Raw genomic sequence first — 20,703 nt, 5'->3', positions numbered from 1 at the left:
ACTTATTTAATATAAGTCGGGCGTCGCTCCTCTGAAATCTTCAAAAGAAAAGTATCAGCCTAGTGCTTGGTCAGGTTGTGTTACCTGATACCAATAAAAAGCCAGCCGTGTGATTTCAATTTTGCTATGACATATTTCAGGGGTCCGTAGAGCGAAAGTGAACTTTCGTTCTCAACACCCCAGGAATATGTCAAAGCAAAATTGAAGGTACGCGGTTAGCTATTTGATTGGTCTTGGGTAAAAACACTGACCAATCGATAGACTGGAACCTGTCCTTAAAAAATAGCAGAGGAGCAACATCCGACATCAAAGCCAGTCAATGTTACCGTTACGCGACCGAGAGATTCTTTTCAAGTACATTAAACGATCAAACTAGTCTTCTCGTCTCATCGTCAAGGTTGTGCACACTGAGCTTTCAATTTCGCTGTGACATATTCCAGGTGTGCAGAGAGCGAAAGTGAGCGTAAACCCTGGAGTATTGAGGATGCCTTTTCCAAAAATAATTCAGGTCCCATTCCTGTCTTTAACGAGGTAGAGATCAAGCTAGTTTGTTAGGCATTTCTTTGATTTCAAGTTGCTTGCCCATGTATTATATCAAATATACGACAGAAATATGCTTATTATGATTTTCTTTTTTTGCATATAATCTCCGCAATTGGGATAAGATAAAGGGAGCTTATCCACGAAGCGATTGGAAAAGATATATGTCCTGTTGGTACTTTTCTGTATCGTGACTGCAAATATGATTTCAAATATTCCAACTCCTGAAAAAGGCCAGCAAGATAAAGTTGAATATGTGTAAATATAGGGGAAATAGCATGGATTTAAAAACAAAATAACTGTTGATCAATGAATGTATATGGAAGAACAGTGTCTCTCAATCTATGATAAATTGATATATTAAAGAATATAAATCCAGACCTGATATATAACACTATATTACTAATATTACAATATTTTAGGTTTTGTTTGTCAAAGAATGCCTTTACTTATACTGTTGATATAATGAAGCTCTTTTGTTTTTGTTTTTTTTCAGGAAATAAAATTTGGTGGTGGAAATGGCATGTGGAACGGGTATGGTTAGTTTGCACAAGACGTTCGTTTTGATATTTATATTAGCGTGGTGACATATGTAGCACTGTCTATTGCATGTGGAATTTGACACTCATCCAGGATAATAATAGTACCTATAAACATTTATATAGCGCCCTATATAAGTTGTAAAACTTCTCTAAAGCGCTTTACAACCATTGAATAAGTGTTTCTACACAGTATATTATAAATTTAGTAGATAAAACGGGCTTATAAATCAGCATTATATATTGCGTTACAAAACATACATATAAATGCATATATAGATAGAAAAAATAAGATTAACGACCGACTAAAAAGCCCTGTGAAGGGTGAAAGCAGCTAGTTTTAGTCGGTTAATAATCTTATTTTTTCTATATTTACTTCCTTCACATGGACATTTAATCCCTTTATATTATATATATATATATATATAAAGGGTGGTGTGTACATGTCGTCTGGGCAAAGAGCCTTAAATGCAGACGTGAAGAGATAGATTTTATATCCTTCTTGAATTAAACCATGTTTTTTTACTTACTGATATCAGATGGTAAGCTATTCCACAATGGAAGTTTTCGTGTATTGCGTTTGTTTGGATCAATCATTAGTTTTAGTCATTTGGTTCGACATCTTTCTATATAAATATATTATTACTGTAGTTTGAATTACACATTAAGATGTATTTTTTAGAAATGCTGAAAGTGTTCATTTTTTTACAACTTGGATTTTCGTCACTTTCATTTGTAAGCCCCATTTTTATGTTAGATTTTAATTCCTATTTTTACTATCCCCACAGGGTGCAGGTCTGATCAGGTGCCATGCGACGACAGTTCGTCCACGTGTATACCACTTACGTGGAAATGCGATGGTAAACAGGACTGCCTGGACGGGTCAGACGAAAAGACTTGTGAGTGGACACAAAAATAGCAATATGTGTTTTAAGAGTTAAAAAACGCCACGGACTAAAGTAGGATTCGAAACTTGGAACCACGTCCCTATCATCTGAGAAAAAATAGTCATCATGAAAATCAGTGGGTGTATCTAATGTTTAGTCTACAGAAGGAGGGTCCCTTAAACATCATTTATCAATCTGGTACATGAACATCATTCATACTGTAAGTTCGTTATATCTACTCTCACAAATAACTCCAAAACAACGTATTTCATTTGCTGGATTCAAGATATTTGATATTGTCCTTAATGCAAACGGAAATTGCTAATTCTCTCTGGCAAATTGTTTTTTAAACGAATCTCTTTCTGTGAAAAACCCACAACATTTTCTTAATCATTGAAAATGTTGCTAAAACTATTAACACCTGAAAATATCATGTAACATGTTTTATAATATTCATTTAATTGGTCACAATTATACAAGAATAATTTTCTTGTCAATTATTCAGTGAACAAATTAATTCAATTTTACAGATGTTTTTAAAGAACGTTTTGTTTTTCTTTCGGCTTTCAAGCGTCTCATACCTCAAAATTGATCATAGTTAGGTTAGGTTTTGTGCATGTTATCGACTAAAAAGAAAAAGATATTGCGTTATGATTAGATATTGCACGTGCACTAGTAATTTATTAACACACGTTATTAATAAAGGTTATCCCAGCTCGGTGTTTCATTTAGTGACTGGAATCATATGACATTGAAGATTGTCTTGAATATATTTGAAGGTCCAACAAGCGGCGCATGCCCAGCGGGGTATTTCGAGTGTAGTAACGGATTTTGTATCCCGGATAAGTGGATGTGTGATGGCGAGATTGACTGCTGGAACGAGTCGGACGAAGTCGGCTGTAAGTCGAGGTCATTAGGTCACACATCAGCCTGACTCTTGAACAGTAGATTCAAAGCTGAAGGGGTTCAAGTAAAGATACAAGCTTTCTCGTATAATTCAAATTTTTTTGGCCTAGTATCACCGATGAGTCATAGAAGAACGAAACAGCCGTATGGTGCATTGCGATTCATTTTTGGCAGAATTTATATTTTACCATTTTTTGAAAGGTACAATCGCCTATGTATGTGCTGCGTTCATCATACAACTGTATTAAAGTATTTGATATTATCGAATGATGTTAATTATGTATATATGATAAGGATGAATTATTTCAGTTTGAACATTTCCGTAAGAGTGTAAATGGACTTCTATTTCAGTTGTGATTTAAACATATTCATTGCCCCTAATTTTAGTACAAATTTGAGGATTAGGCACAGTATCAACTTATCCATGCTTTTACACTATTATACAGTGCATCTATAGATATATATATATATATAGATGAAACCATTTGACTAGGCATACGTATAATTTTATTGGGTTTTTTAAAACCAAATATTTGTTTATTCAAAAGCGTACGTTTAAGTAGTGTCATTCGTTCTGCATTTAAACAGTCATATTCTATTAATAGCGAACATCCTCACAAGGATGTCCGCAAAATCAGGCTTTCTTAAACAATAATCTTAACTCGGAACAAATCAGATTTCAAGAATTGCACTGATGCCCGAGTTTCATCGAATATCCATGAAAACAAAGAATTTCGTTTTTTTAAATCACAAAAAGAGATGATTCAATTATGGTTAAGCAACTTTTGAAATAGTCGACAACTGAAAGATAAAATACTTGCTTTCGCCTGTTTTGTGTATCCTAGGTTCTGCCCGGTGCCAGAAAGGTCAGTCTTATTGCCGAACCCAAGACAAGTGTATAGCTCAGACCTGGGTGTGTGACGGCGACTACGACTGTTTGGGCGGCACAGACGAATACAACTGCAGTATGTATAAAAAAATCCTACTACGACGGCGTTGTAAGTCATTTTTCATTGGTGGATAGCAATGTTTTACTCTGACGTCATTTTTCATTGAATAGCATTGTGTAACAAAAACAATTATGCTTGAAAGATAACACGTGATGATACACCAGGGTTATGTTTTTTTCTTTCTTTTTTTTTTTTGTGTGTGTAATATTTTAGAATTTGTTCTTATACATTATGTTTTTGTTTTTATATATTTTATCATCAGAGTTTTGTTTTTACATTGCTTTTCGGGGATATTTCATAATCATTTGTTAATGCATTGGTAATGGTTACCATCGTATCTTTGAGAAATTTTGTAAATGAAAAAGGTGAATGTAAAGAAATGTGAAAACAAACCCACAATATAAATGGCTTTAAGATATGACAAAAAGTGGCATAGATTGCTAAAATGAAGATGTTAGTATTTGTCCAAAGTGCTACATAAGGTATCTGCGCAAAGAGAATCTGAAAAAAAGAACACTTGGAAGATGAAACCATGTGATGTTTCTATTGTCGAATTCGCGACATATTTTTCAGTATCATTTTCACCCGGTTTCCTGGTTGAAAAATATGCTTAGCATTGCCGAAAAACATCGTTTGCCCGAATCATGTTAATACATTGTGGTATGTCGTGTTGATTTAATAGATCATTATTAAACATGTTGGCATTCAGAACAGAAAACACTATATAATATATCGGATGAAAAGCCGAATTCGGTGTTAATCATCACACATATTAATAAATATTCAGTAACAAAGAAAGAGTTATTGAGGCTAAATGTCTCGGGGCACTATAAATACACATAATTATAGTATAATACTTTGTTTTTACATTGCGTGTAATGTGTGATGTTTCTTGATAAATATAAAACACGGTAAAATTACTAGAGGAAGTTCATATCTCAAATCTTTGTACCAATATACACTTATCTACAAGATATATCATGTATATTAGTTGTATACATAACACAAGTGACGAAAGAAGTTACTTTTATGACTTGTGCTCTGTCCGGGCTCAAACTCGCTACCAACGTCACCAAATCGTCTAGTCGAAAATTAAAATATACACATCTCCTAACACTACGCCACCTTTCTTACCTCATTCACCACTGAAATTCAAAATGAACTCTTCCAACCTTTGAATTTGAAGGGTTCAAATGTGTCTTCAGGGGTGAATGAGTTAAAAAAAGTTTTGATGATGCAGTGGTCACCAGCCCGATATACTCAACAAGGTCATAGTGACAAATAAATCATCTATTGATGATATATAACAAATACAAAGAGTTTCTTAGTATCTCCCTAACGCTTTCACCTCTTTAAAGGTTCATCAGGGGAACTCTGATATATATTGTTCTTTTGAATAAACCTGACGAGCCCTATGAAGGGTGAAAGCAGCTAGTTTTTTAGTCGGTCGTTAATCTTATTTTTTCTAAATGTATATATATATATATGTACTCTTCTAATTGAACATTCATGAGAGTACTTTCTTTTGTTTTCAGAGACTTCAACATCAGCGGCACAGGACTGGAACACCAATCCTCTTTATGATGGACTTTTATTTAATTTTCTTGTTAATTAAAATATTGTATATTACACTGTATATAAGTAGTAAATAGGATATGTTTCATATCCAAATCCATCATACCTTATCGTGTTGTGATGAATTCCATTTCATTGATCGACAGGTTGATACAGATTTTTCTGGCTGCGTTCTATGAAAATTGTCTGGATAAATGATGAACACCTATAGAATCTTCAGCTGTTCAAGGAAAGATGGTCGCGCTACTAACGCAGTCAAATTATTATCGGCAAAATATTTTTAAAGATATTTGCAGTAAAGCTTTTATTGGAGATCTAAAATGAATATACATATACGATGTCTATAAATATCAAACGGTTTTTTTTTTTATAAATTAAAAACTGTTCAAACAAATATCACCTGATCAACAGTGAAGAGCCAATTTTTATTTCAAAATACAGATCTATATAAAAACTGTGCTTGCATAATATGGTTGAGTTATCTTTTCTTCTTGTCTTTCCTGTGTTGCTTTAACAAAGGAAGAACAGTTCTTTTCCAGTTGTCGTGCCATCGAATAGCTTGGAAGGATTTCAAGTTGCATCGCATTTTCTTCAATGTTTTTTGGTCATCGGGGAAAGATTCAAGGAGTTCCTGCAATGGGAAAATGATTAAACAGAATTTTGAAAAATGATTTAAACTACTTTTTTACCATAAAATTGTTGAGTTTTCAGGCGGCTCCAAAATTGATTATTCAGGTGGACTTGAATAGAATTTGAATGATAACAGTATCGTGATATAATTAAATTCTACTCATACAATTTCAGTCTTTTTCAACGCTGCAAGATTCCAAGTATTTAGCAATGGCATTTCGATTCTCAAGGTCTATGGACAGCAGAAAGTAACATAATTTTACAATTTTGTTCAATCATTCTCGCGACTTTGACAATGCATGTTGTCAAAATCCCATTTTTTGCATTGAATATAATTCAAATATCATTTCATAGATGTGATAAAGTTTAGTTCACAGACTCTAGTCTTAAATAATTTGCATCAGGAAACACCCATTATAAAAAAAATGCTTACTGCATCATCATGCATTTGTCACTCGATATAGATTTTTTCTTGCACACTAATCCCTAAAATGAACTATGCCTGGATTTGACAGGTTTTTCGGTCCCATGTTGTTCAATATAAACATGTGTTAAAGTAAAGAACATGTTTATTCTGTCTCCTGTCGTAAAATATAAACATGTTTCAAAGTAAAGAACAATTTTTTTCTGTCTCCTGTCGTTCCATATAAACATGTTTTACAGTAAAGAACATTTTTTTTTCGGTCCCATGTTGTTCAATATAAACGTGTTAAAGTAAAGAACAAGTCTATTATGTCTCCTGTCGTTCCATATAAACATGTTTTACAGTAATGAAAAAGTGAATTCGGTCCAGTGTCTTATAGTAAAAAAATAAGTAATTTTTTCGTTCCCCTGCCTTTAATATAAACATTTTATTGTTGTAGAGAACAAGTTTTTTCGGTCCCCGGTCATTAAATTAAGTTTCTTCTGTCCCTGTGGTTTGTTATAAACATTTTAAATGTAGCTAACTAGTTCTTCATACCTCTTGAGTTCATTATAAACATGTCTTACTAGAGAACAAGTTTCTATTGTTTCTGGGATTCATTATCAACATTTCTACAGTAAAGAACAAGTCATGTTTCCAAGGTCCCCCCTGGATTTGATAGAAATAATGATTTACTGTAGTGAAAAGGTGTCTTTTGTCCCCTGCAGCTTGTTATAAACATGTCTTGCTGTAGTGAAAATGTTGTTTTGGTCATCTGGGGGTCAATATCAAAATGTTTTACTGCACTGAAAATATATTTCAGTCAAGTGGTATTTATAATTGTAATAGGAGAAAGAGAGATGTACGGCCAGAACGGGATCCAAACCCTAGACCGACCGAACTCTAGATGCACAATCTACCAGTTGAGCTATCTCATCACAGATGTTCTACCAAGTCCAGTTCACTACCTTTTTTATGTCTTCGCCCCCTAAAACATCACTAATTATAACCCAGGTCTAGGTATCCACCTGTCGAGCATTCACCCAGTGCTTGAAACAAGGGTTGGTTACAGGAACCAATTTTGCAATATGCTATCCAGGGATTTGAACCTTAGACCCTCCGAATTCCAGACTGATGCTCTTCCAATTGAGCTACCTGATCACCAAGATCAACCAATTGAGCTACCTGTTCGCCAAGATCAACCGATTGTGCTACCTGATCACCAAAGATCGACCAATTGAGCTACCTGATCACCAAGATCAACCAATTCAGCTACTTCATCACCAAGATCAACCAATTCAGCTACCTGGGGAGAGGGGGTAGGGGAGGAAACTGGAGTAACTAGAGAAAACCCATGTGGTACACGGGCAGGAGACCCCATACCTTTTCATGTCTGATTGGGGAATCGAACCACGGCCGCCTTGGTGAAAGGCACCCTATATAATTTGTAAAATTACTCTAAGGTGCTTTGCAACACATACAATATATATATATTATGACTAATTCCTTTGGTCCCCTGCCTTCGATATAAACAGGTTTAATGCAGTGTAAACGTGTCTTTGGTTCCATTGTGTTTGTTACAAACATCTCTTGCTACACTCAAGTAGATTCCCTATATAACTTACCTGTAATTGGTTACACAGTTCCTGACTGCTTTTGAAAATTAGGCCACTGTGACCATGTTTTACCAGCTCCGACAAACTGCAAGGAAAAAAATCGTAACCACGGTACTACACCACATGTTACATATGAACGAAAACAATTACAACTACAAAGTCCAGACTACATTTCCTAGTATCAAAACAGCATCACATTTACTGATTTACTATCAAAAAGTACAAAAGAGCAAAACATTTTCTCTTATTTCCATGTGTGTAAGATAGAGCTGTACAGGGTAAGAAAGGTTTGAAGAAAATTTCTATCTTACACCCGTTTTCACGTGACGTGACGTCACAATGGCTCAACAATGACGTGGCGTCACGGATTTAGAAAACACTGATGCCGTAATGCGGAAAAGACAATGTGATGAAATTAAAACCTTTTATGATATATTTACCGAACATGTTAGAAAGATGTGATTATTTTAAATATCGGGTATGCTAAATCTAGCTGACAAGTTTGTTTGTGTCAAAAAAGCTCAGGGGAAAAGTTGATATTTTCAAAATGGTAGCCAGTCAAAACTCATTTTCATGGTTTCTGAGCTTATTATGGTAGTTGGAATGAGAGAAAAATACTCTTTCATGCCCATGGGTGTAGGAAAGGATAATTCCACCCTCAGGATTTTCAAATTTGGCAAAATCCTCGGCTTTCATATTTGAAAACCCCTCGGGTAGAATTTCCCTATCCTACACCCCTGGACATGAAAGAGTCTTCTATTCACTGAAGACACATTTGATACATTAACGATGCGCAGCATATTCACATTAGCTTAGGAAAGTCTCACTTACAAGTAAATCTGATCTATTAGCCATTTCAAAGGAAAATGAACTCTTACCACGGATAATGGACAGCACAGACTGGAAGACCACAACCAAACATGTCAACAACTTTCATAGGAAGGTCAAGGCCACTGGAAGACATATGAAGGCACACACCAAGGTCAGCTGATCCTGTACGTTAAAAGAAAAAACAGTCAAAATCTTTGTCAAGTAAAACTGTTTTAGACACGACATTTTGAACATGGTAGAATCCATTATAGTGCAGAACCTAGTTAGCTTGGACACTTTCCAAAACAGCAGGATACAATGTGAAGCAGAATTTTTTCAGTCTGGACACTTTCGTAACTGTAGGATCTAATACATAACTGCCAACCTCACTTCATATTTATGCTGAAGACTGGGCCGAAGGCTTTACTGAGGACCATATATAGGTCCCACCTGGCCGGGGAGTATAATGAGAGAAGACCTTCCATGTGAAATAATGAAATCCATGTTACCTAATGCATAAATCACATGCTTGTCACCTTTTTTTTTTTACCTTTGAAATATAATCCAGTTTGTAGAAACTAAATATACCTAGTATACAGAGTGGGGAAATGACTATTCAAATAACAAAATTGAATGATGAATATTGGGTAACAAAATCTGCAAAAAATTTAAAGATTATATCGAATGAGGAGTTTAATTTTAAAATCTGCAAAAAATTGGAGGAATTGGCAGATATGCTAATATAATGCAGGATTTTTTTAGGCAAGATTTTTGGTAAAAACTGTAGATCCATTTTAATGCTGACCCATACTAGTCTGGGCACTTCATCAAAATATGAAATAGACAGAAGCTTATATAAACTGTCTTTACTTACCTAGTAGAACAGGATAGTCCTCCGCCTCAAGCCAAGGTAAACAAAAATGTATGTGTTTCCACTCGATGCTGTCAATCTCCTGGCTGTAAAACTCTTTCAGTGGTCCCTTACCTAAAGATAAATTATATCAGAGTTCAAAAGAACTATTTATCATGTGTTTTGTATCTGGTTTAATGTGCTACCGGATCACATAAAACATTTTCCTATTGACTAAATTTGATATAATAATTGCCCCGGGTTTTCAGCTATTTCAGAAAATAAGACTGATTGCTGGACATTCCAAAAGTCTCTAAAAGTGGCTATAATTGATTTTTTTTATGCGAGTTGGTAAATTATGGTGAGAAGACGGGACTCTCAGACACACAGAAAAAAAAGATAGATAGTGTTTATATGGGTGGAGCACTTATCAGGTCTAGTACTGTTAGGATATCAAGTTTTACCAGAATTGACTCAAATCTACTCCTACAGTTGGGTTGATATTTAAGAAACTATGATATATCTCAGTGACGGATCCAGAGGTTTTTTTGGGGCTTCAGGACCCCCCCTGATAATTTTCTTTAAAAATCATGTATTTTCACCATTTTCCTCAATTTTCCCCCCACATGGAACCCCCCCCCACACACACACCTAGTTTTTCATCATCAAACGAGATTTAGCAGGCAAGGCAATCAAATACGTCACTTTCCGTAAACGAGAAAAAAATCTGTTCAATGTAGAGAAATGGTGAAACTATCTACCTTATGTTGTGAACCTCTCACGTAGAGCGTGTTTTTAAAGATTCATGTCAAGTACGTGTAATTTTGATATCCCTGATTCAAATTGAAATCAGGTAATATTTCTATACGTTTCTACATTTTTATGGAGCTCGTTTACACAACAATCTTGAATAGCGAATTCTGATTGGTCGGATTTCCATATAACCGATCAGATTGTGAGTTTGACTTAGAGCGGTCAAGTGACAGGGGCCAATACCGCGAAATCTACCCAACCCACCAAAGTGTTTTCCGTGGTGGAACAAAGTGATGTAATTTTGATGGAAGATATTCCTTTGTGTTTTTAAATTGCCGCAGGCGACATTGACAGTGTCTTGAGGACCCGGATTTAAATCCCTTCAATATAGCGATGTTCTGTGTGTAACGATATTTAATTTTGTGAGGTTTTGCCCGGCCGTCCGACTACTTGCCAAATGCTATTGTCGTTTTACACCTGAATGTATTAGGATGGTCTGAGAAGGATTACAACGTAAATTAACATATATATCAATATCTATACGTTTCTGAGGAACATCGGTTGGATTGAAGCGGAATGTGTGTGTGGAAAATACTACAAATGAAAAAGTCGCTGCTGGTACGTAATTTTCCTATAATTCATATATTAGATTTAGTTAAGATATTTTATATTTATCACATACTGTTCATTACTGTTCTCTGTCCGTCATATGTAATGGGAAGTTCTGTTATGTTTTTGCGATACCTCATTGGTTTTAAATCCGACCCAGCATTAAGCAGAGCACAACAGCTTATTTAAAGCAGTGAATGTTTGCGTAATAAACAAACATAAACCTCGTTAGACTGCCACCATTTATGCAGAGAAATTTCGACGTAATAACGAGATTTGTTGATGAACTGAGGGGAAAAGTAGAAAGANTTCCCCCCCCCAGGGCCCCCCCCCCCCCCCCATCATATACTTTTGTTTTATTGCAATAAAAAAAAGTAAGCTAGGGCTCACTATGCGCTCCCTCCTACAAAAATTCCTTTAGTAAGCTGTGATCACCATTCAAAATTCAGTAATTTTTATCATATAGGACTAGATGTCAATAGCGGCAAAAAATACTTTCATTTTAATTTAATCATCAGGGAGTCGGAAGGTTGTTTTTATTTTCATTTCTACAAAACTTATTGATGAATATTGATGATAACAAAAAACCTATCCTAGCCCTTTCTTAATAAGGTTACCATTTGTGGAAAAGACCCAAGCAGATTGCAAAGAACAGACATATATCTTTCACAAGTGAAATGGAACTGGTTAATACCATCTTCAGGTTAACATTGATGGAAAAAAAACATTCTTAAATATGTTACCCTGTCTAAATAAAAAAGAATTTATTATTGAATAAGAATAATACAAGTTTTAAAAAGGAAAAACAACACAAAATTTCAATATTAAACAGAATTATTATTTTACAAGTGGATTTTCATGCATCATTATCATTAGAAGCTACAAACCTGTGATGACACATAAAATATCTGGTATGCCTTTCTGCAAATTTTTTGAAGCTACAACTTCATATTCTGTAAAAAAAAAAAAAAAAAGAAGATTAAAAACAGATATTGACACAGTTTATAAATATGTAGCATCAGTGTGCTGGTTTTGCAAGAAATGCAGGTTTTTAATGCAATTTATTGTCATTTTTGTACCTTTTTATACACACCTAGTTTATAATAATGATAATTAGGGGTTCTTATATAACGCTAGTTCGTAGGTTGTCTCAAAGCGGTTCACAAATCATTATCCGTGGTTATAGGGCCTTTGCAACTAGCCAATGTATTTCTCAACTCCCTGGGGAGCATACAGCTAGCTGCAGCTGCCATTTCGGCGCTCACAGCTAGCATTCTACAATTCTAGCACTGCCCAACCACGTACTCATTTACAGCTGAGTAGACTGGAACAAACTGAGTAAAGTGTCTTGTTCAAAGATACAACACAGTGCCGTGACGTGACTCGAACCCGCAACCCTTCGGTCACGAGCCTGGCGTCCTACCGTGATAATAGCTACCGTGCCTCCAAAATGGAGGATGTTACAAAAGTATTTTAATGTTCTTCCTGATTGAACAAATTTAAATTCTGGTGATGTGACTGCTTCATACTTACTTTGCAAAGTTTTCAATAAAATTCCAAAGTCTTCATCTTCTGTAAAAGATATAAAAATAACTTCATAAATTGCTTGTTCAGAATGCAAGGTGTGCCAAAGAAAATTGTGCATAAAATGAAAATGAGGCGTACAAATCCCAAAACTTGGATGCGGTTTTTAAAATAAATCATTTTTCACAATATAGTGTAGTGTGCATGGAAGTGTCCAGGAAATATTTTCACTGAAGCATGTGAGTTTTTGTTTTGTTATGTAAGTGAACATAGGCAGAGTCTTGTGTAAAAGCAAAAAGTTCTTATATAAATAAATGCCTGATGAATCAGACAGTAAAACACATTTAAGAATCCCTGTCCCACTGCACTGTTTTTCCTATATATAGTAACCTCCCCTTAACTTCCGTCTGTGCTAGGACACTTCCGGGTTACATTCGCGTATTCTGGTTGAAATAGTTCAGGTGGCACACAAATATATTCCATGATAAACGAACGCACTTGAACCGAACCATAGGCAGAGCTAAACAATGCACAGTTTCGGAGAATAAATAACATTTTATGAAGAATAATATGTCCTTTCACGCGTCGACAAAGTTATCTTAAAACTTACATGTGGATTGACTTTGTTTTATAAAGAAATAACGCAAACTTGCAAAAGTGAGCATTTTAGTTTGGGCCAAGCACATCTGGACCCCTCAATCTACACGTGCCGAATATTCTTAAGGTCAGTCTCGGTTTAGATCTGCGCCTGTCGTTTTCTTTCAGGTTCAACCGTTTTAACTGGTTGAACTGGATAAACGAAAGGGGCCTGGATAGCGCAGTGTAGCCCTGCTGAATTTTTACGCTCAAAAACATACTTAATCTATTATTTTCTCATAAAAGTACTGCAAGGTAAATAGTTTCCAATACTTACCAAATTATACCTTTAACCCTTTCACCACTGTAAACCATAATGGACCCATCCAGATCAATGTATGGCAGAGTCTACTCAAGTTTTATAGGGTTTCAAGGGTTAAATCTAGTACACAAATATCATTGGTACCTTCATTAAAATATTTCACTGTTGTTGTTGTAATTTGATAAGAAAGTGATGTGACACAAGTTTACAATTGCAACTACCCTAGTTACGTAACAAACAGGCACGGCCTGTCAAAATGTATACCAGCCGCTTGGGCAGGTGATGTCTCTAATCTGCAGCTTTAAGCAGACAAAAGATGAGATGTCATTTCACTTTGTTGGAAAAACTGACCAGTCCAGCTGGTACTGCTGACTAAAAGAGCGGGACGGTCATTTCGGTACTGTATCTTTCCGGAGGCTGACCGGTATGTAAACACAGTGGAATCCTGTTCCAACTCATTTCTACAAAAGATAAATACCTCTTTTTTATGAAGCATTGAGTCGCTAAATTTCCAGTTCATCAAAGAATATCGCGTCAAAATGACCTGATTTATTGTTTTGATTTCGATCCTGGAGCGAATATGTTTTCAGTGTTTTCCCAAAATGAGATTTTTTTACCCCTGCACCATTTGTTGTACCCCAATTTTCAAGGACTGTCCTTGACAATGAAGTACCTGTAGATACAGAATCTTGAAAATCTATAAAATCTACCCAAAATATAAAATCCTTTGGGAACCCTGGTCAAATATCTTGATACAACAGTCTCAAACAGCTTAATGGTAATCTTCCATTTTGGAAATGGTTTACCCTGCAGACAAGAAAGACTGTGGTATTTCATTGAATATCATTTAGTAGTAGGTTCCTCTTTATCGACTGACGGACTCACTCATTCACCCCTAAAGACACATTTGAACTCTTCCAATTCCCAGGTTGGAAAAATTCATTATGAAATTTCAGGGGTGAACGAGTTAATGAATAAACAGGCTATTTGCATAAGATTTCTCAGGACAGGACCATTTCCTATCTGCCTAAGAAATACCATTTATTTGCAAAGGAAAAAATTATATTATATTTTCCATTTAAAAGCATGGATCAAATTTTTTTGGAGGAATCTTTTTAATATATTTTTGTACTAGTCTATGGCATAAGTATTAAAATCAAAACAAAAAAGAGTTTTAGACACAACAGTACCTGTTGATTAACATGTATAATTACTAGACGTACCTGCTGCCAAATATAGGATATGCCAGGGAAAGTTTACTGAACAGATCATGTCTCTCTTCCACTGTTGCTTCTTGGAACAGATCCGCTGGTCTATCATATAGAGTCTCGGCACTGCAATGGAATATAAATTAATGACGTATTTTGCAGAAAATTCACAGAATTGTAAATATACAGAGTAACAGCCCTTTGCTCACAGTGGAACACATTGTCCTGGGCATATCTCAATAATTTGGTAATTGTAGGGGCCTGTTCGTTTATGCATTTGAACATTTTCGGATATAAATCCTGAGGACTTGCAAAAATGTATGTAGGCCTTGCAAGGATCACCTGAAAGCAGCATCAGATTACCTGGTCCAGCCCTCTTTCATAAATGAACAACTCTGGTACAACAGTTTGGATCACGATAAACGAAAGCGGCCTTCATAACACACTATATGGGTCATATGGTATGTTGCCCACCATTTGGTATGCGTGTACTACTTGGGATAGGTTGGCCCTAAACAGCTTCAAATGTCAATGGGACAATGCAAAAACAAATCTTGAGATGGAGGAATTGTTAATAATAATAATAACAATTTGAGGTTCTTATATACCGCTTTATCACAACTTAGTTCATAGGTCGTCGCAAAGTGGTTCACAAATTATTATCTGTGGTTGTAAGGCCTTTGCAACTGGCCAATATTTTTCTCAACTCCCTTGGGAGCATACAGCCGGTGCTGCCATTTTGGCGCACACAGCTAGCATTCAAAAATTCTAGCACTTCCCAACCATGAACTCATTTACAGCTGTGTAGACTGGAACAAGCAAAGTAAAGTATCTTTGTTCAAAGATACAACACAGTGCTGTGATGTGACTCGAACCTGCCACTCTTCTGTCACAAGCCTTGTATCCTACCACAAGACTATTGTGCCTCCGTAATTCTTGCATGCTGCAAAGGGGTCTTGTCATCTCTTGTGCCCCGCTATATTCAGAGTTATGACCAGAGGTGGGACACTATCAACTGTTTACATTTCTCTGCCTAATTTATAGTAAATTCTTACCTTATTCCCCAAGTTTTTAAATCATCACGCATTGCTTTTGTAACACAGAGGTTTGCCTTGGAAAATCTGCCAAAAAATTTCTCATACCTGAAACATAAAATAGGACAGAAATATAAAAAGATCATTAGCTATAAAAACAAATATGAAAGTTTGCATAACATCAATAATTTTAAAAAAAAATAAAAAAATCAGTGATCAGATCATGCACAATCACAACTCTGAGTCGAGACTGTCCAAGTCCTGTCAGCCAGCCCAAGGCATTTCACAATTCCAAGACAATTGCAAACAAAAGTTACTTTTGAAAATATCTCAAAATGCACCACAGATCTTTTACATTTTATATTTCTTCTAAGAAACGGATTGAATGGTGGGGAGGAATTTTGCTATTTTGGTGCTTGAATTTGTAATTTGCTCAAGGATCTCGGCCAAAGACCATTATTGGCTTAAATCAACTGTAGAGTTCCTTATATAATTGGAAAATTGCAATTAAGGATATACACCTAATTAAATCAGTTTCAGGTGATTTGTGTAAGAGTTATCTCCCATTTATTAAAATTCCAAAATGCCCTAAAAATCACCAATACATGCATACGTGAGTATATTTCAATTAATTAATCAATGACATAACTAAGTCTATTAAAAAATGTGTCTAAATCACTATAAAAGTGCTCTATTTTGAAACTCTTTGGAAAGGAGGTACAATATGAAACATTAAGGTACGTTGCATATATCTTTAAGTTACAAAGTAGACACACTTTATACGAAAGTACGTTTTTCTGAAATAACTTGCTCTATTTTTGTAAGCGTGTTTATTGTAAAATTACATAGCTGTATTTGTTATATTGATTACATATATCATTTATTGATTGATTAAAAGCATTAACTATTAATAAAACCAACAACTGCTAGTGCTATGTCCCAACAGCAAATTTCATAACAAATCTATGAACCCGCATAACTCGAATACTCGGATAACTCAAAGTTTTTCCACGACCCCGTCGACTTCCAGATAACGAGGTTTGACTGTACATGTACTGACCATTTAGAAAATTTGACCAGGGGATGATCACCACCAAGTGTAAGAGCCAGTATCGTAAAACCATAGTTATGCCAATCAATAAGAAGGAAACTGCCCCTCAGTAAACACACGATCAGTGCAACAAACAAGGTAGGTATGGACGGAGGATTCTGGAAATGAAAACATTAAGTTAGTTACAATAATTAATTCTGATGAGTCCTGTTATTTAGGAAACATTCGTTAAATTGCAGTTTAAATTAGTCAAACGCTGGTTACATAGTCAAAAGACAAGTATTGTTCACTTTTTCATAAAAAAGGAAACTACTATGATAAATCAATGGGTTAATTTATCTCATTCACCCCTGAAGGCACATTTGAACTCTTCCAACTCAAAGGTTGGAATGATTCATTATGAAATTTCAGGGGTGAATGAGTTGAAGATACAAAGTTATTAGAGAGAAGTGTAAGATATTCCCTTTTTCAACGTTATGTTCAAGAAGAGCCGCAACATTTCCCCGTTACTTGTACGACACTTTTTTGAAAACACTTTGAGTGGTCTTCGTAATTAATTTTAGACAATCATTGTTGAAATACAAAAGTCATAGATGAAAGACATCACAATTGTCTGGATTGACTCACAGAGTGGTATTCAAATCAAAACTTTATTTATTTTTTCATTACTTTCACCACAACACTCAAACATCAAGGAGATGGATTTCTAAAATTGTGATAAGTTCTATCATATCACCAAATATATCAGTATTTATCCTACAATAAGCCCAGGGGGCAAACACATAACCTGACATGACTGTGGGTGATTTGCTTATTATTCATTATAGGATAAAGAAATAGCATTTGCTTGTGTTTATTGAACTGCAATAGATATGAGTGGGCTTATTACCAGGCATGGGCTTGTTACCGGGCATGGGCTTATTGACGGGTCGACACAATAACTTGGAACATTCATTCCATACTTTTTTTGTTTGTTTTGGTGGGGGCTTTTTTTGTATTTTGTTTTTGTGTTGGTGGGGATGGATAAATGATTTCCAAAATATTTAGATTAAATAATAAGAGATAAGTCTTACCTGTATAAGTAAATAATTGGCCTTCGGAAGAAACAACAATTGTAAACCTAGTGATGTACTCTGCCAGAAAACTTTTAACACATACGCTAAAAGTCGCGGAACATCTGTAAAATGAAAAAAATATTAAAGGGCTATGATGAACACCTAAATGTCAATTTCTTCATCTTTTAATTATCGCAATATATTTAGATATCATGTTACACCCTTATGCTTCCATTTCGAAAGATGAAACTTTATTTCAATATAGAGTGTAGCATTATGCTTGCTTAACTCATTCACCCTTGAATACACATTTGAACTCTTCCAAATCAAAGGTTGGAATAGTTCATTATGAAATTTCAGGGGTGAAAGAGTAAATGATATCATCAGCTTAATTCTTTCATGTAGTTGCTACATCGTTCTAAACAATAATCTTATGGATATTGGTGACGTCATTATTTTGATCATCAAATTGATTCATACATCTAGAAACAGAAATACCTGGTAAACTTATACACTGAGGGTTACCTGTAAATTTTTAAACTATATAGACTAATATGTACACCATAATGAATGCTCCTTCTGAATACAGAAAGGTGACAATATAGTCGTTCTATCTATAACAATAATTAAAAGACATACACAAATCAAATTTCAGGAATGAATAACACATCAAACATAAAAAAAAATATTATCCTCATTATTTGTATACACATAAAAAAACACATATTTATATGATTACATTTTACGAATATTGGTGGTTCCCAAAGATAATGCCGGCTTATCCTTCTGTTTATCTGTATGTCCTCATGCAGCTTGGAGCCTATAAAAAGAAACAAATTGTAATAAAAAATAATCGAACTTTGATTACAAAATAACCCCAATTTTCATCACGCTGCTTTGTATTTAGCTCACTCTTGCTACTAAAACAAAGTTAACAAATCAGCATCAATTGAGAAGTTCCTTGAAAATGAAAGCTTGCCCAGTGCCCATGTAAAAAAGACAGCACCCTATCTCTTCAACGGAAAAAATACCAACAAATGAGTGACCAGGTGCTCTTATTGTTGAAGTGATCCATGCACCTCATGTCCCACCCAACACTGTTCTTGTCAATTTCAGAAAAGTAATTGTCAGTAACCAACAAAACATTAATACTTTGTAGATATTTATACCAGCATATATTCTTTGTAAATTTCTTGCTTCTGACACATTTATTGAGAAAACCAAATTTGTGTGAGATTTTGCAGATAATGTGCTAGTATATATATATGTACGTAGAAGAGGGAACCCATAAAAACCTAGAACCTTCAACAGATGCTCCACCAACTGATAATGCAAACTGTTCAGGTCACTGGCGATTAGCTATAGATATCTCTAATATTTTGTAATTCATATATACAGATAAATACTGGGACGTGTTTTTTTAAAATCATGTTATCTTATATAATTATAAACGTACCATAACGTATAGCATATATTCTGGAAACACACACAGGCTTTTACTTCTTATTCTCGCTTATAAAAATTAGACATTTTATACATGTATTTGATATATGTGCTAAACTATTAAATTGTCTTATTTTCTGCATGCTTGTTATGTTTCTCTTAAATGTTACAGCGTTTTTTCTTATTTTATGGTAGTTCGTAAAAGCCTTTAACCCTTTCACCACTGTAGACTATAATGGACTCATCCAGATAAATGTATGGTAGAGTCTACTAAAGTTACCTAGGGGTGAAAGCGTTAACAGGTGTCATCATGTTTAACTATGTACTGACTTGCAAATAAATTTTACTCGACTTGACTTGATAGTCCAGACCTACTACATTATTATTGTAATTTAAAGAATAGATTGTTTTCAAAATGACAACTTTTGTGTCTGATCATGGCTTTCCAAATGATGTTTAACAGGAAAGAGGGTAATGTGCTTCCACCGGTGATCGAACATGCGATACCTAGGTTCCTAGTTGGACACTCTACCACTGAGCGAAAAGGAAATTCCCTCTAGCATGTAGCTAAAAGGCTATCGTAATTATATGTTCAATCAAAACCTACCACAGATGTGTAAAGTCAATTTCCCACTTATCATAATCTGCTCGTCACCCAAACTTATATGAGCTGTTCTACTTTCACTTTCAAAGTGACTTATATGTACACAATGTTGGTATATAGATTCCTCTTAATATTGCAATTCAATTAAAATGTGAAGTTAGTATCTCTTCAAACCAAATAATGCGTCTTAAATATTCAAGCATGTCTATTTTACATTGTGAATAAAAAAACAAGGTTTTTAAAAGTTAATAAAAAGACCTGATAAGAACTCTATTTTTGGCTCATCATTTATCTGTAGAAAGTTGAATAATATATCAAAAAGTAAGTGTATGGTTTTGGTTCATATATTCAATGTGGAAAAACGCATCTGTAGCCAAGGCGATATTTACCCGAGTAGCCAACGAGATCAACTTCATAACCCTCTTTTGCAAAAGATTTTGCATGGTATAGCATTCGAGGACTCCTGCCCAAATCACCAAGAACAATTATACAGACGGAGTGTCTTGGTTTGGCAATGTGATTTAGAACTATATACAACAGAACAAAAAGGATTGGCCATAATGTAAGAATGAAACCAAGGAACAGCATTTTCTCCACCACGGCAGGACCGCGAAAATCTGCAGACGAAAAACTCCACGATACACTTCCTGTCGTCGCTTAAATCATCATTTGCTAAGGTCATCATTTTTTTTTACTTTCTATATAAAATCATTGATTATTGATTGATTTTATTACATATTATTCTTAATTATTATATAAATTTATTTTAAATGAAGGTAGTATGTCAAGTTTTAATCTAGATATGTATTTGTGATTTT

At 34.9% G+C, this 20,703-nt stretch overlaps 2 protein-coding genes across 11 annotated transcripts in view; one reads left to right on the top strand and one right to left on the bottom strand.

The window, feature by feature from the left end:
- The window catches only part of LOC110455662 (low-density lipoprotein receptor-like), a 36,575-nt gene extending 30,745 nt beyond the window's left edge, over nucleotides 1-5,830 (top strand). For 2 of the 10 annotated variants that reach the window (XM_021505919.1, XM_021505916.1), the window contains 4 exons: nucleotides 1,868-1,978; nucleotides 2,746-2,865; nucleotides 3,718-3,837; nucleotides 5,358-5,826. In XM_021505919.1, the coding sequence (XP_021361594.1) occupies nucleotides 1,868-1,978; nucleotides 2,746-2,865; nucleotides 3,718-3,837; nucleotides 5,358-5,437 (431 nt within the window). In that variant the 3' untranslated portion in view covers nucleotides 5,438-5,826. The other 8 variants (XR_002463484.1, XM_021505917.1, XM_021505913.1 and 5 more) reach the window with 8 other exon arrangements.
- LOC110455665 (chitobiosyldiphosphodolichol beta-mannosyltransferase-like) lies at nucleotides 5,687-20,535 on the bottom strand. The gene is made up of 13 exons (XM_021505923.1): nucleotides 20,275-20,535; nucleotides 18,578-18,658; nucleotides 17,857-17,960; nucleotides 16,793-16,941; nucleotides 15,754-15,840; nucleotides 14,714-14,824; nucleotides 13,842-13,951; nucleotides 12,602-12,640; nucleotides 11,956-12,021; nucleotides 9,731-9,841; nucleotides 8,925-9,039; nucleotides 8,056-8,131; nucleotides 5,687-6,028 (listed from the first exon to the last, which is right to left on the bottom strand). The coding sequence occupies exons 1-13, from the start codon at nucleotides 20,471-20,473 to the stop codon at nucleotides 5,876-5,878; spliced, it is 1,401 nt and encodes a 466-aa protein (XP_021361598.1). The 5' UTR covers nucleotides 20,474-20,535; the 3' UTR covers nucleotides 5,687-5,875.
- Between the last annotated feature and the right edge of the window lie 168 nt (nucleotides 20,536-20,703).

This window comes from Mizuhopecten yessoensis, unplaced genomic scaffold (assembly GCF_002113885.1).
Source record: "Mizuhopecten yessoensis strain PY_sf001 unplaced genomic scaffold, ASM211388v2 scaffold8361, whole genome shotgun sequence".
In the NCBI taxonomy this organism is placed as follows: Eukaryota; Metazoa; Mollusca; class Bivalvia; order Pectinida; family Pectinidae; genus Mizuhopecten; species Mizuhopecten yessoensis.
Note: the sequence above shows the minus strand (reverse complement) of the source record. Positions and strands in the feature narration are given on the sequence as shown.